At 39.9% G+C, this 17,151-nt stretch overlaps 1 protein-coding gene across 4 annotated transcripts in view; it reads right to left on the reverse strand.

Annotated features, from left to right (window-relative positions):
- TTC28 (tetratricopeptide repeat domain 28) overlaps positions 1-17,151 on the reverse strand; it is a 118,222-nt gene that overhangs the window by 100,115 nt on the left and 956 nt on the right. For all 4 annotated transcript variants that reach the window (XM_032447826.2, XM_015877937.3, XM_085555991.1 and 1 more), the window contains exon 2: positions 13,188-13,466. In XM_032447826.2, coding sequence (XP_032303717.2) covers positions 13,188-13,466 — 279 coding nt within the window. The remainder of the gene's footprint in view (positions 1-13,187; positions 13,467-17,151) is intronic.

Consider the following 17,151-nt stretch of genomic DNA (forward strand, 5'->3'; position numbering starts at 1 on the left):
AAAAAAAATAAGGCAAATTCTGTCAGGGAAAGAGACTGGGAGGGAGCTTTGGTTTTAAAAGCCAATTGTTTGGGGTATTTTCTCAACTTCTTAACTTCAATTTAGCTTTCTCCAGTCACTAGAGAAATATTCATATCCTGCAATTGTTTGCAAGTAAAATAAAAACCTGTTAGATATTGTTCAAATGTTTTGGCTGTTGGGAAATACTCCAAGATTAACAATTTGTTGCATCTGGTTCCTGCATAATGCCTGCGATAAAGCGTTTGTGCTTCCTGATTGCAAAGAGTGTGTGATTTTCCATTCTTATCATTGCCACCTGATTAAAAGATAGAAGATTTAAGTTCCCACACAGCCCTGAGTACCTCACCTACACAGTGGGCTCCTCAAACACAGTCTTGGACTGACAGTGCAGGCTAAACAACATTTCAGGTGTGCAGCCAGTTCACTTCTAGAGTGTCTCATGGAAGAAGAGCCAGGGCCTAAGAGATACAGTGGAAGAGATACAATGGCCCCACTTGTGATTTGCTCTCCACCCAGCGGGAGCAGCTGGGGCTTCACTCAGACACTGAAGAACTGAGGTGTTCACAAAGGACAAAGAACTAGGTAGCAAAATTACCGCATGGATCACTGGGGTTTCTGGATTCCATAGCCATATGTATGTTTTCTCTTAGGCACCTGAGGCAAAACATAAACATGTTCTTCTAGTGTATATATATGCAAAAACTTGAACAGAACAAGTACCCAAGTCCCTACACAGGCCTCAGTCCGTAGATCAACAAGCCCACTGGACTTGCCTTACTAGAAAAACTGCCTTCCTTTCTCAGGTCAATAGAATGCACATTTGTAACCTGCTATACACAAGTTACTTTCTGTTCTATGGTATGATTCTATAGAACATGAATTCACAGAAGTTACAGTGAATTTTTAATTGGTTCAATGCAGATAGTTATTTGATACAAATTTTCAATTTTCCTATTTTATTAAGCACCAAAACCAACACCATAAGCATCACATACACAAATGCTTTTAAATATCCAGAAATGATTAATCATTTTAATTAATAGCTTTGAGCATTCTGAAGAGCAATTTTTATTGTTGGCACTTCAGAGAGGTGGTCTGTTGTTTTTTTGGTGCTTTTTTTGATGGCTCTAGTTTATGTGATGAGACAGGAGGAACAAAAAGAGAAACATTCCGGAGGAGAAACTGTGTAGGAGTGTAAGAGACAATGGATGCGTCTGAGCCAAAGCTGGCTTGCTGCTTTGGATCATTAACTAATAGCTCCAATTCTTACTGCTCCTCCACAGCCAGACTTCAGAATCAGTACCATTCCTGAAAGCACCTCAGGTGTGAGACAAAGCAGAACAAGCACGGAAGTGAATGGAATCATACAGACAGCTGATTTCTTTGTTATACATCAGAAAGTTAATTTAGATCTCTACAAAGCTATATTTACTATACGTACTCCTCTCATTCACATTCATTTTTCTGCTGCGTTTTCTGCCTTGTTACAGCTTTCCAAACTCTTAATGATCGTACACTGCCATACCAAGCATTTCCTTCTGTGATTAAGCGCACAAATTTTTCTGCCGTCTGAGGTTCAGTGCTATAGCCATCCTTTATTTCAGAACAGTCACAGAACCCATTATTTCCAGGCACATTTCTGTACCGCAACCAAATCCAAGCAGCTGACATATTTTATTTAGTACTCCTGTGCTATGATCATGAAAAATTTACTCCCTGAAACACAGTTGCATGCATTTCATATCTGCTGCACTCACGCTAAAATGTAATTTCCTTGAATGCACTGGTAACAAAGGTAACAGCGACACATATCAACACAAAATAAACACCAGCATGTGGCACATCCCAACCCTCTGGAGTCAAAGTACTGCTGTACCTTCCGAGCAAAGACGTGAACCAGTCAGAGCCAACACACATCTCCAAAGGCAAGGGAGAGGATTCAGGGAAAATGCCATTCAGGCAAATTGCAATTAGCAACACAAGCTTCCAAGGGCAGTATGGCTCAGTACTGGAGAGCTATCAAGGGCTAAAAAAGGATGCCCAAGTAATGAAAAATTGAAGACGCTCAAGAAGCTTATGTGCATTGTTGTGTGCGAGCTGAAGAACACTAAAGGTTACATTTACAAACTGCCTTGAGACAACATGAAGGAACAACGATATCCTTCATGTTTTCTATTCTAGTTGCCAGAAAATTAGATGTTATTCTATTTTTTATTACTCTTACCTTGAATAGAACTGTTTTCTACAAGGTACAGCAGTGTTTAAGGCACACATTTACACTTCATTTCAAATTTTACTTTTTGTTAAAAGCTGACTGATTCTAAGCCCTAGAAACCTGCAATGCAGGAAAGTTAAAACATACAGAGCTAATTTCCCATTGTTTTCAAGCTCATTATTTCACAGCCTTGAAATACAAATTCCATGCTGCAAATGGCCAGTTGAAGCCATCTGAAATCTTGGCGTGAATACACCATCTGATTTTAGAAATTCACAGGCTGAGTACACAGTGAGACTAATGAGTTTTAGATCCTATTCTCAGGCCTGCCAGAAGCCAGCTGGATGGCCTACAGCAAATCTCTGTCTCTCCATCCATAAAATGCGAGTAGCAATGCCAGTGTTTTAAGATGTCCTTGATTTTTCATAACCAAATTTCATCACTAACAACTTCAGGTTATGGCAAGCTTTCTCTTCAAAGCTCACTAAGCATTCACTGACCAAACACAGTTAGTTCTCTGTTTTCCAAGCCCTAAATATCTATCTACAGAAAAAATGAAAGAGGAAGAGAAATTGTCCAGAATTGCTGTTCTGAAGCATTGCAGAAGTCCAGTGAGTGATGCAGGCAGAACCCTGCTGATACACCATTCAATTCACAGGGGAGCTGTCCAGCAAAACACCATCTGAAGGTAGTCACCATGATAACAGCAACAACACCAAATTCAAGGGTTTTTTTTTTCCCCCCCATACAACACTTAGAAAAAAATATTAAACTCTTATGGTTCCATGGAACAAATGGACTCACAGATTATTAACTTCTTGAAGAGAAGTCCATCATTGATAGCAAAAACACAACAGTCCAAATGAAACCTTCAGGTCAGAAGGTCCTTGAATCTCTTTGACAGTGTCCAGGAAGAAATGCTTGCCAGGGAAAGGCTCACCCAGCACATCCTGTTTCCTTCAACACCTCATAGCAGGCATCATTTAAATGTTGTACTCCAATTCCATTACACAGACCTTCATCCTAATCCCACACGGCACTTCATACAGAAGAGCTGACATTCATCATCTATCAGCTTTATCCAAAGGAAACAGCAGATTCAAAGAGACAAAAGCAGGCTTATTCCATCCTCCGCTGACCACCCTCAACAGTTCTCCTTAAAAAGCTGCTCTTGTTATTACCAGTATTTATTCTTTTCTAAAGAGAATAAAAATAAAAGATGACAAAATGAATCCTGTAAGAGGAGCTTAGATCAAACTGATGTTAGCATTGGCAGTCATACTTCCCATGTTCTCAGCAGGATTTTAAAAGTACCTCTCAGTGATCTGCCTAGTTTTGCTGTGATCACAGAAAGGCCTACTGTCTTCAGTTAGAATAATCATGAAGGACTGCTTTTGAAGCAGACAAGCTCTGCATGCACTATGAAAGCAAAACCCATTGTGTTTGTCTTCTACTTTGTTTTACAACCTCATTTTAAGACAGAAAGATACAGCAAAAGTTGAGCTACACATCAGAGGGAGCACAAGCAAGGTCAGCAACAAAAGGTATTCAGAACATATTGGGCACTTAATGCCAAGCAACAATTTTAAGCAAAATGATATGGCTATAAACACTCACTGCAGATATATTAAGTTCAGCTGAAATGTGCATGAACAAAATTATTGGAATATGCAACAGAATAAGAGGTAAAAGAATAACACAGATTAATAAAGTTAGTTCCCATTACTTACAGTAACATTGACCACAAGGTCTGTACTCCAATGGAACACAGCACAGATCAGCCCAAGACTGTACTCGAACAACACTAGGATTAACAACAAACTTGCAACACAATGTATATGCCATTCCTTCTCCAAAACTAGATGTGCATTTCAAATGAACATAGAAATGAGTCAACAGAAAGCAATTTGGCTGAAGGATTATGGGAAATGAAGCAAGTAAGAGTCTGAAACAACAAAATACCCCATACACAACTACTGACTCCTCAGATATACAGATGACATGTCTGAAGACTTTTTCATTGCTGCCAGTTGAAAGGAACCAAAAACACAGAGCAAAGAGCAGACAACAAGCATCCTTTACCCTCCCCTTTTGCAAAAAAGCACCAACAGACAACCTGGATATGTGTTTAATGCTTGTAAGCACATGGGTTTAAAGAAAAATTACATTGCCTAAATCTCTTCTATAATACTCCACGTTTCCCTTCTGCCATTGTTTTTTGCATTTTGTTTGTGAAGGAAAAAAGCCTGCAAACAGACAGCAGTGACTAAAACAGAAGCTGCATAACCCACGGCAAAATAAGGAAATCTCCTTTTTCACTCTGAATGATGGAAGATTATGAATTATTTAATGCAATGTTTCAGGAAGGTTCCTTTCCATCTCCCATATGAGATGAGGTTCATTTAACAAAGGTTTCAAAGAACATTCTGTTAGCATCCAGGATTACTTGGCTTTATTAGCTATACCAAACAAAAAATATAATAAATTTTACAGGCCCATCAAGTACATTAACCATGACTCTTACTTACGCCTAATGCTCAAGCATAAGAAATTCCATCACACACTCAGTGTGATGAGGATGTTTTAATATACTGGAACACGAACAAAAAGGATTTCTTTTACATTTTGTTACACAACAACATTCAGGTTCTCTATTATTTTTAAGCTGGACCCAAGACAACAGCTTTAGAATGAGAGAAGCAATACAGGAATCTGCATAACAACGCCAACTTCTGGAAAAGCCATAAGAAATTATAAAAATAACTGTTCTGCACAGCTTTCAAATCTTGTATTTCATATTTAGGGTATTATAGTAGTTCTCTCGTAACTTCTAGAGAGATTCAGTTGACTTCAGGAGGCAAATTTGGCATTCAGAAGTGAAGGGAAAGAAGACAAGACTCCAAAACTAACAAATCCAGACAGCAAAACCAAACCAGAATATACATTAACTATATGACAGAAAGCACAGTATTGCTCAATTTTGTTTATTTACTTATCTGACTTCAGAGGTAAATTCTCTACTGGTGGATAATAACCAAATGCTTAATAATTTATTTCTGCTGTACCATAAAGCAGAAGGGGCTTTATCATCTGCCCTTTGAAGCAAAGGAGAAAACATGCACAAAGACATTTGTGGCCAGAGGAAGACATGACCAGCTTTGTATAGAAGTTCACACTAAGGACTTAAGTTCTCTCGGGGTTGGAAGGAAGCAGTAATTTTGAGTGGCAGAAAAAATAATAATAATAAAAATGTATTTACAGAAATAATAAGAATTGAGATGAAAATTTCTTCCCTAATTCATCTGAACCATCAATGTGCTTTTGAGTCAGGCAGTGCCTAAGCTTAATGCAGCAGTTATGCCTGTGCTGCCTTCCCTACCTTTACATTATCACAAACACAGTACACCGTACTTAGCTATAGGGAAGCAAGACAGCAGGAATAGTTTCCTGAACAAAACCCGGGTGTGCTGAAAGGCCAATAAGTCAAAATCATTAGACCACACAATGCCTTCAGTTGTTAAGTAGTTCTCAGCAAGCCCCATTGCCAATTATTTGGGTTTTCTTGATCTTGGCTCAGAGAGCCACACTGTACACACTGTATATATACTTAGTGCTTTCTTCTGACTCATCAGTCAAGATGATTTCCTGCTTTCTCAATTTTTAGGTTTCTTCCTTGGCTACTTCTTTCCCCAAATTCTCCATGTCATTTAATTTCCTCAGAGTGGTTGGGGTAGCAGATCTGTGATGAGGACTCAACAACTTCAAGACATGCCATGATGCAATCAGACTGTAAACCCAAACAAGAAATGCAGGTTTTCAAGGGTATTCTTGTCTATTATTGTCTATTATATCTATATGTCTATACCCAGACTGAGCACCCTCCTGTTCTTTACTGCCAGAAAGCCACCTACCAGCAGTTCTTAAAAAGTAAGAAGTCACACTGCAGCCCTTTTAATCCACAGTATCTAAATGAGACTTCCTAGTGCTGCTTAAATCCTTTCTGATGGTCACAGCTGCATCACAAATCCAGAGAGCTGCTATAAATGTAGGATGGTAGCCTGCAAAACACATTTATCCACTGCTGGAAAAAGAATAAATAAAAATCTGAGGTGCAGCTTTCTGTGACTTGATTAATCACAGTAGGAAATAACATAAATACAGTAAAAAGTAGCAATAAATTATAATAAGAGGGCCTAGGGACATCACAAAGAAAAATAAGTGTGTACACCTAATGTAAATCTTAAAGAAAACCATTTTAAAATGCATGCATAAGACACAGGTGATCCCCTTCCACACCACATGCATTACTGTCACATGTCACAACTTCAGGAAGCCCAGTTTACCAGGATGTGCATACTGGCCACATCCAGATCTAAGGCAAGGAAAAATAAACAGCATTATGAATAGCATACACCCTAGAAAACAAATGTATCTTAGAAATGTCCAAAAATGTGAGATTCTAGAGGCATTACTACACATGCAAGGAGTGCCCTCTCATGTGTGCTTTGTTCATTGCAGCTCCTCGCAATACAGCCACATTGATGTGATCTAAAGCTGATTCAGACCCATGCCAGCACACTATGTGGATGCAACAGGGCTGGCTCTACCACAAGGTTGACTAAACAACACAACACAATTCGTATTTTACCAATTGGAAGTAAAGAGGCAAAGAACTACCCTGCCTACCCAACAGACAGGGAGAACATTAAATGCTATATAAAATGCAAAAAAAAAAAAAAAAATTTATATATATTTTAATTATATATTATATATACACACACCCTATTAAAAGAGGCACACAAACTTGCCATTATATTCAAGAGGATCATCGAAAAGCAGCACTAAGAATGGGAGGAATAGGAGAGAAGAAAGTTGAGATAACTGAAAGTTGATAGTAACAATAAAAGCCATGCTCGATCAATTTGGACATACATCCCAACAAGGACATAAAGTTAAAAACAACAAACCCACAAGTACAAATGCTTTAATGTAATTAGCAAAAAAATGGATTGCTCAAAAAGGAAAAGGATGGGAAGAAGGCACTGCATACAGCAACTACAACAAATAAACCTAACAAGTAAATCTATATAAAGTATATGAGAAAAGAACATATGCAGAATGCTGCGACCAATTCTGGGTATAAGAAAGAAAGAGAGACAAACAGAACCACAACTAGTAAAAAGGCCTCAAAGATGATTGAGGGACAGGCTTCATGGTCATGCAAGCAGAGGTGATTCTGTTGTTAAACCTAGAGAAGGCACAGTAGAAGACTGAACCTTACTAATGTATATGAGCACCCAACAATAAGGAAACGGAACTGGGCTTTTCTCAATGGCTCCCAGCAAACAGACTAGATGCAAAGGGTACAAACTTCAACATGAGAAACTCTTTTTAAGACCATTTTTTTGGTGTGTGAAGCTGGTCAAATACTGGAAAAGACAAGCTGCAGAGACACCATCCTTAGAGATACTCAGAACCCAAGTGGGCAACGTCCTGGACAACTTGCTGTAGCTGGACCTGCCTTCAAGCAGTAGGGGTAGGGCTAGATGACCTTCTGGGGCCCCTTCCAGCTTCAACTCTGCTGTGATTCTGTGACACAGAAAGACAGCAACAAACGCACAAGTCTCAGGATAACGTAACACATCGAGTACTACTAAAGCCAAAAAAAATCTGCTCAACAGTTTTATGCTTGAAAAACTGGAATGCATCTTTCTGTAAATTAAGGACAGATTGTAAGCAGGAGAACAGGACTGGAAAGTTCCTTGCTCATCAAATTAAAAACAAGAGGCCTATTCATGAGAAACATTATGTGGTCAAGTCACATTCTTTTCTTAGAAGTTCTACACACAAGGGAGGATGGGCATTTTACTTGCAATTCTTGGAGAAAATTTTAGGTTGTTATGGATTACTACAGCACATGTGGGTAAGTTTCTAAAGATATACAAGCAGTTAGAAGTACAAGAGGATGAGCAAACGTCCCTTCGCTTTCTTAACAGGTCTGATCACACGATTAACAGCTGGAGTGAATTAATACCCATGCAAGCTATTTCACTGAATTCCCTCACAGTTACACGACAACTTCTAAAACCCTCCTGGCATTTCATACCCAAAGGCCTCATGGCTCAAAATCCTCTCCCCTCTCTGTTCTGCCTTTCAGATTTCTTCATCATCTGCATGTTTTTAAACAAAGCAAAAGAAATGGACAAAGATCAGTAAGAGAAACTTGCACTGATGTAAAATGGGAGTCATTCATTCTAGTTACTTTTAGTTTATACATGTGTGGAGCACTCCTTTTGCATCAGTTAAAGTCTTCAGAGTTCTCACCCATTCTCTAAAAGCTGTAGCAACTCAAAAACGGTATGACATGGAAAAAATGCCAGTTTGGAGGAACAACATTCTGACCCAGCCTGCTGCTTTAGTAGCTGCATATCATCGCAGACCATTGCTAATACTTGGTTTATCAGACCTGTTAGCTAACTCAGCCCCCTCTCATTAAACAACCCATCATGGAACAGCAGCACTCAAACACCAGCATCTAGGGCATCAAACAGCACAGCACTATAAACCATTCAGTTGGCACACCTCTACTCACACAAAGAAACAGAATCAAGATAACCCTTAGAGTGCTGAAAACATTCCTCTTTGTAGTTCCTGCCTGAACATTATGGTTATGAACACCCTTGTAGCCAAATACATTCAAATCTAACAAATCATATTTTATTTCCACTTCTGAAAGGACCTGTTTCTCCTCAAAGTCAAAGGGATTATCAGCTCTGCCCTCAAGCTGTAGTTCCTTAGGTAGATGCTTTATTCCCCTGCTGGGAAGGCTGCTTCCAGCCATGAGCTCATCACACTGAGACCAGCTATTTCTCCATATCTGAGGCATGAGTTTGCAACAGTTACTGAAACCTACACTTTAACATAGAATTAGACCCAAATTTAAACCATTTAAGCCACAGTATATTTTTCCAGTAATTTGAGGACAAAAACCAAACAAAACCTAACATCCAAAACATCAGCAAGAACCAAGAGACTGTTCAGACGTCATTTGTAGAACGTATCCCTCATTTTTGCTCACTATGCCAAGGATTCTCTTCACAGCCACGCAAGCCTGCACAACTGAATAGAACTTTGCTAGGAGCCAGATCAACAGCAAAACAAAGAGAACTGCTTGGCAGGAAATCAAAAGAGCTAAATGAGCCTGATCTGATTTGCCTGTAGGGTATTCCCAAAATATAATTTAATTCCTGAAACACCCTTTTATCTTTGAACTTCTCAATGACAGTTACACAAAATATTTTGAATAGCAGAACTGATGAGCCATCCTGCCAAACAAACCCTGCAAACGTTAGTTTCACGTGGTGGTGGAAAAAACACAGCACAGCCACCTAATGAGACCCACACTAAGTCACTCTGATCTGTTGCAGAGTATTTCTTACTGTAATCATATACTCATTACCCATGTTTGGTTTAGAGTTGCAGTAGATAAGCAGATGTATTTGTATAAATATACTTGCTTATTAATAAACAACTAATGTTTAGAAGACTTATTTAAAGGGTAGGGGAGGCGAGCTCTGTTAAAAGAAAGACTTTCAGGCACAGCTTTTTGTAATACAGCCTCTTATTTTCTATTAAGTTCAGAAGAAGATGATTGTAATGGGAGTATATACCTCTAAGAGCTCATCTGGGCATACAGCACAGGGTGTCCCAATGGTGCAGAACAACAGGAAGCAAAGTTATGTCGCATTAGAGAAACACTGCCCAGACTTCACAGTATTCTAAACCAATTCCTATTGCCATGACCTCACAAATAATACCTTGGGAGGACTGGAAGTGGGGAAGCACCAAAGCTTGAATTAACTCAGGGCCCTGAATAGAAATAAAAGCTGTATGAAAATCCAGAGTGATGCATAACTGTGTTTGAAAGCAAGAACAAACACCTTCCTGCTTTCTGTGCCGTCTCATTTCACAGCTTTAGTTCATAATACTTTTTGGTTTTGTTTACCATCCTCTGAAGTATGGATCAGCTTAATGCACTGGCTTGATTACAGAGCGGGAATACATTTATTCCAAACACATGCAAGATCTCAGCTGTGATATTCCCCCATGAGCTCTGCGGATGCTGGTGACAAAAATAAATCAATATATTTTTACATAACAAAACCTATATCAAGATAAAGGATGATAAAGAAGCACACATCTAGTAACTTTAATCTCAGAATACCTGGTTTCAAAAATCATTCATTTTTCTGCTGCCTAAGTAAAAAGTTCAGTATTTCAAACTCAGGATTTTCCAAAGAAATTACAAGCCAGATCTGTTAAGCTCCCTCTTCTGGCTAATCAGCAATATGGATTGGGGTTTTAGGTGTGTAAACTTCAAACTCTCCCAGGTACATCCAAATAGATTTTTAAAACAATTATAAAGGAGCTTTTGATATTGAAACATGCAACAAAATTTTTCAGCTTCAGACAGTGCCCTCCTGCTGCTTCCCACTGACAAGCTGTGCCCAAGAAGTCCAGCTACTAAGAGACACCACCATCAAGCGAGTGTGGCTACCAACCCTGCACCAAGATCTCCAAGAACCTCACAAGCACCATCATCTATTTTCTATTTCTATATCCAATCCAACCTGAAATTTCTGTGCTCAAAAGACATCAGAGTAGTTAATAAATCCTCAAAGTACATTTTCCCTTTTTTTTTTTTTAATCTGAGAATTGTGTAATAAAAACACAAACACATGGCTTAAAACAAACTGTGTTTAAATGAGGAAAACATACCACACAGATTTAACTGCCTCCTTCCCAGGATCTCTCATCTCTGCTGTGACTTCCAAAGCACTTCAGCTGGGTAAGAACAGCTCTCAGTAATCAGAAACAGTTGAGGAAGCACACCAGTGTTACCTAGCATTCCTTCTGTTACCACCAAAACACAGAAGAGTGGCATTTCACAAAGCAATCTCAGAGGAGAGGAGCTGTACGTGGAAGAAAGGGAAGCCACCCCATTTATTTACCAGTAAAATAGGAAGACGGATTAAAAAGAAAAACAAAAAACAAACAAAAATCCAAAAGCCAAACCAGCAAACAACTCGGGAACCAGGAGCACACAACATCACCTCTGCTTCATCTGACCAAAAGTTGTTTTCTATTTCAGCCAGAAAGCTCATTCGTATTTCTGTTCTTTAACTAAATAAAAAAAGAAACAAAGACTCCTCTGTGACTTTTCTATAACGGAAGGAGAGTTGCCCAAGAGCTCCAGCTACCACAAACATCAAATCCCTCTGCTTTAGCAGCGGTTCCAGAGAAATGCACAAAAAAACCCCAAACCCCACGCATTAAAATATCTGTAAAATATAATTCATTTCAGAGAGATGCAGGATTCCAGCAGACAAAGCATCATCTCACAGGGGTAATCACAGTTCCTCAGTGTTTATATTTTGCACTGACTGTTAGTAATGCTAAGACAACTGCTGCAGCTGCTGTGCTGCAAGCAGACAGAACCGCCCTGTCCCAGGTATCAGCCTCAGAAATTAGCAGAGTTTAGCTGATAGCTGTGGGTTTCAGCATGAGCAGGGGTGCACTTCTAACACAACATTCACCTGATCTTTCTAGACACCTCCCTTGTCCTTACTGGTATTGTATGGAAACAGAATTACAATGAATATTCTTTAAACAGGAAACTCTCACCAACAGACACAGTATTTCAGGTCTGAAGCTCTTTCCCTGGGCCACATTCTTCTTTTTGTGACTGTGAGCAGGCAGAGCTTTAGGAAACACTTTCGGTAACACTTTTAAAGCAGTTTTCTGGTGTAAAACTACACTTCAGACTTCATATATTCCATAAATGAGATATCCAATTTTGAGCAAAAGACTGGGGGGGGGGGGAGGCATGTCAGTCTCTTCTCCTTCAGAAGTATCCATCAAATTAAAGTCCCTGCTGGATCCTCTCTCTGCTGGTAAGGGAACCACCGCAGGAAGCCCTGCCTAGCAGACAAGCTGTCACAGCATGTCCATGACCAAAGGCTGAGACAAAAGTGATGCTGTGAATAGATTGTACTGATGAAAAGATAACATTTCTCCTTTGTCTTTAAGCATGTTCATACGTTGCAAACCCTGTCATTCCTTCTGAGGCAGACACGTACCGCAGTTAGTAAGGTGATGTCTCCAGAGCTGCAGAAAAAGAAGCTTTCACAGGACTGAATCCTCAAACCATACACATTTATCTAGGAACAGTTCTAACTAGAAAGGATACCATTATATTAACAATAGAGGAGAGGAAGCTAGATGATAAATCTGGTCTTAAATTGCATCATTAACTAAAGTGACTGGTAAGTCTACGTGAGCAACAGACAGGAAAATGCAATCTGGAGTACATTCTATTAAGATGATTAGCATGTAGAGGGCAGGCCCTGAGCTAGACAACAGCCAGAGTCACTGAAGCAATCAAAATCAGCCTGTGGGAAACAATCCCGGAAGGAACAGGTAATCAACACCATCTACTCCTTACAAAACGTTTCCTTGCATAGTCAGATCAGACCTTGCCAAGTATGCCAAGGTGCACATTTATTAAAACGTTTATCCATCACATACACAAAACCTCTTTGAACACTGCTGTAAAGATTTTATTGCTCCATTATTACTAATGACCTCCATGCTACATTGCAACAAAATGCTCCTCGATGCAACTTTTAGCTAACTGTTAAAAGATGACTGGTCTTCACATCTCAGAAATGATGCTGGTTTAAAGTAGTAAGACAGTATTACACCTCACACAAAAAAAGTTTAATATCCAGCAGGAAATTCAAGTTAAACAACTTCTGAACTCAAAAAGATTATCATCTAGAGCTTTTAGTAAAAGCAGCTGCTAACCCAGAAATATTTGCAGTTTCTACGCTATTAGTGTGAGAAATAATCCTGATGGAGTTCCTCTTGATAGAGTAATAGACTTTCCTACCTTTGGCCACTTAGGATTTAGAAGTCTTGCTTTGATGGCATCATCCAGGGCCTTGTCGTACTGCTGGATTTTCATGTAGGCTGCTGACCTGTTACTGTACAGAATGCAGTTCTGAGGATCAACTCCCAGGGCCTCGTTGTACAACACAATCGCTGTATGGAAGTCCCCATCGTGGCAAGCCTGGTTGCTCTGTCGAACTTTCTCAACAAATTCAGCTTTGCTCAACATGGGGCTGTCAGGACTTCTTCTTCCAACAGTTTTTGATCCAAAGAAAGAAATCTGCGGGGGAAAGGAGGAATTCCACACTAATGAGAATGATAATTCCACACTAATTATAAGAATGGTAACAAAAGAAAAAACAAACAGAAGAAAAACATCAAAATATGAGACCCCATAGCAGAAATTGAAGCCATCAGCATTAATGTATAATAAATTCTAAATTCAGAATCACATTCTTAAAAAATTACTTAATATTTTCTTGGTACATAAGCAACAATAAAGAGCTTTAGAAAGCATCATGTTCTGTATCAATGTTATCTTCCAGACACTGCTTGTTTCAGGCATAAGCTGTCTGGTTTAGTATTCTGAAGTCTATATATTCACCAGCATTTTCTGTTCACCTACATTACTGGATTCTACAATGTCCACCACAGTCCCAAGGTAAAGAAGATAACCAGAATGCATAGCAGGCATGAACGATGAGATGATGCTGGTATATCCAAAGTCCAATAGATCACAGAGAAGCAAGTGTACGCACAGACAGTAGAAGAATGTATAAATTCTACTAAAACCAAAGAACTGACACTGGCACAGCAGCTCACAAACCAGTACAAATGCAGGCTGCAAATTGCTCATAAATCAGAAGAGAAGAATGAGTCTAGGCATACTCACACAAATTAGCAGGGCACACAGTTTATATTATCAACAGCCTGTTGGCTGCAGAGCCACTTCCTGAACTGCTGAATTCAAGCAAAAAATAAGGAAAAATGGGCTTAAGGCTTTTAAATTAAAAACTCTAAAGATGTAAAGTTCTAGTTCTGTTGATTCCACGCTTCGTTTTCAACATTCCTTATTTTCCTCAACCAGTCATTAGCAGCCAATAACTGGTTTTGTCATGTATTCCCTACCATCTCTCAAAGAGCCTAAAAAACTCAGCAGCGATACCTCTGTACAACTCTGACAAAAAGACCCCTGTAAATTATGCAGTAACTGTACTTGGCAACACGTACATACAGAAACATAACGTGCCTGGAAACAGTCATGAAAGGATCAGACACTGCTACAATTGAAACCGGTATTATCCATTTTCAGTTCAGCAGACAGAAAAAGGTTAAGAGTATCACATGTTGTTACCACAACACAATCACAGGGCTTAAATACATTACCAGAGTCAGCTGTGTCATATTTTTAGGTGGAAGGGGAAGCAAACTGCAAATTGGCATTCTGGCTTAAGCATCAAAAATAGTCTGTCTTTTTTTTTCCCCAAGTCAAACAATAACAACAAAAGCATTACATTTGAAACCAGCGATACCTTCCTTATGACCTTTTCCTTCCTAATCAAACTTTTCTGACAGGTGTTTGTCCAAACTGTTTCTACTCAAGGTGATTCCATACTTGCCTTGGGCAATTCCATTCAATTGGTTCATGATTATCATCATGAAAATATTTTTCCTAATATCCACCCTATTCACCCCAAATCTCCATTCCATTTCTTCCCCATACAGCAGAACTAACCCAACTTTCTTCCTTTCATTTGTGCAGTTGCCCCTTATATAGTATTCTGGATAGTATGTAGCTTGAACCTTGTATTTATTTATTATTAAGTATAACACCATAAAAAGCAAATTTCCGCACCTGTGAATATTAGCCCCATATGTAGCTCATCTTCAAAGGCACCCACACACTTATCTGCTCTTCAACCAAGTTCAGGTACAAGCAGGAGAACTCTCTACTTGCAGCAGTAGCACAAGGATCTGAGCAGAACACTTCTCTTTACACCAATCAGTGCAATAACTCACATTTGTAAGTGTACATCACCACAAACTTCATCATGTGGTCAGTTTACCACGAGCTGAGAAGCTGCAAGGACGGGACAGGATAAAGACTGTATAACCTTTAACATGAGACCTAAAGAGAAGACAGTTTGCATGAGTTGACAAAGGAAGGCTGATGAATGTCACATAAAAGTAAGGCACCTCTGAGAGGCCCCTGATGCGGGTTAGGAATTGGTTGGACGGCCACAGCAGAAGGTTGTGGTGAGCAACTCCATGTCCAGGCGGATGCAGTACAAGTGGTGTCTCCATGGCTCTGCCTTTGGACCAGCACCCTACCATCTCTATCAATGACATTGACAATGAGACCAGGTGCACCAACAGAAAGTTTGCAGATGGCACCAAGTTGAGTGGTACAGCCGATAGGATGGAAGGGAGAGACGTCATCCAGAGGGACCTGGAGCTCATAAACGACATGGAAAGTGACTTTTTACATAGTCTGATGTGCCAGGACAAGGGAAAATGGCTTTAAACTAAAGAGAGAGGAGATTTAGATGAGAAATTAGGAGGAAATTCATCATCATGAGAGCACTGAGGCCTTGACACAGGCAGCCCAGAGCTGTGGGTGCCCCATTCCTGCATGTGCTCAGAGCCACAGATGGGGACCCAGACACTATTACTACTGAACAGATTTACCATTACTGTAAGAGAAAAGTCTACTAAAAACTAAACTGAACAGGCAGGTAGCTGCTTCACCTTCAGTATCATTACAGCATCCCCCCACCTTTAAAGACCTGCTCAGAAGGAATGGGAATAACTGGTATCTAGGCAAGGAAGAAAGAACACACAAGAGACAAACAAGAGGTTTTTAGCTTCAGTCAAGAGGGTTAAGATGCCAAAATACTGTAAGAAGACAGAAAACAAGGCATGACTGATATACAGAGCACTAGTATATGCACAGATCGATACTGTTACAGTAATGGATTTCATCTCTAGAACACTGAGGCTTAGACAGCACAGAGTATGAGCCGTAACAACCTTAAATGATGCTCTCACAATCAGGTACACAAGTATAACTTCTCACAAAGCACACATCTGTGCCTTTACGGCAGACTAAAGAAATAAAGCGATTTTCAAACCTACAAGCTTTTCAATATTTAAGCTACATTTATGAAAAAGCAATTTTCAAAGCAGCTATAAAAGATTTCATTAACACCTGCTCAGCTTCAGAAGAAAGCACAAAAGGGACGGCGTCACCTAAGATGGTGTAATATCTCCACTAGAAGTGAAAGACATCCAAGGGCAAACGTGAACTGCTCCTAACGAAGAAGAAGAAGGACAACTTGCCATAGAAACTCAGACACACCAGCTCTCAGCTTACTGGGGACAACCAGAAACACTGGCTGTTGATGTTGCTAAGACATCAAACTAGTTTGATGGATAAGCTGTTGAATGAATGAGGAAGCGGTTGTGAGATTGTGCCCAGAGAGCAGTGGTTAATGGTTCAATGTTCGGATGGAGATCAGAGACAAGCAGTGTCCCTCAGGGGTCAGAACAGGCTCCAGTGCTCTTAAACACCTTCATTGATGACACCAGTAGGATCAAGCTTCTGGATGACACCAAGCTGTGTGGTGTGGCCAACACACACGAGGGACAGGTTGCAATCCAGAGAGATCTAGACAGTCTAAGCAGTAAGCCCAGGTGAACCTCATGATGTTTGCAAATCCAAGTGCACAGCCTGCACCTGGGTTATGGCAAACCCTACCATCAGTACAAGCTGAGGGATGTAACAGTGAAGCACAGCCCCGCTGAAAAGGACGTGGTGGTACTAATAGTGGATGGCAGCTGATGTGTGCCAGCAAAGCACCCTCACAGCCCAGAAAGCCAAGTGTATCATGAACTGCATCCAAAGTAGTGCGGGCAGAAGAATAAGGGAGATGAGTGTGTCTCTATATCTGTGTGGTCTGTGTGAT

Source organism: Coturnix japonica, chromosome 9 (genome assembly GCF_054131305.1).
Source record: "Coturnix japonica strain WE chromosome 9, WE-NBRP24, whole genome shotgun sequence".
NCBI classification, from domain to species: Eukaryota; Metazoa; Chordata; class Aves; order Galliformes; family Phasianidae; genus Coturnix; species Coturnix japonica.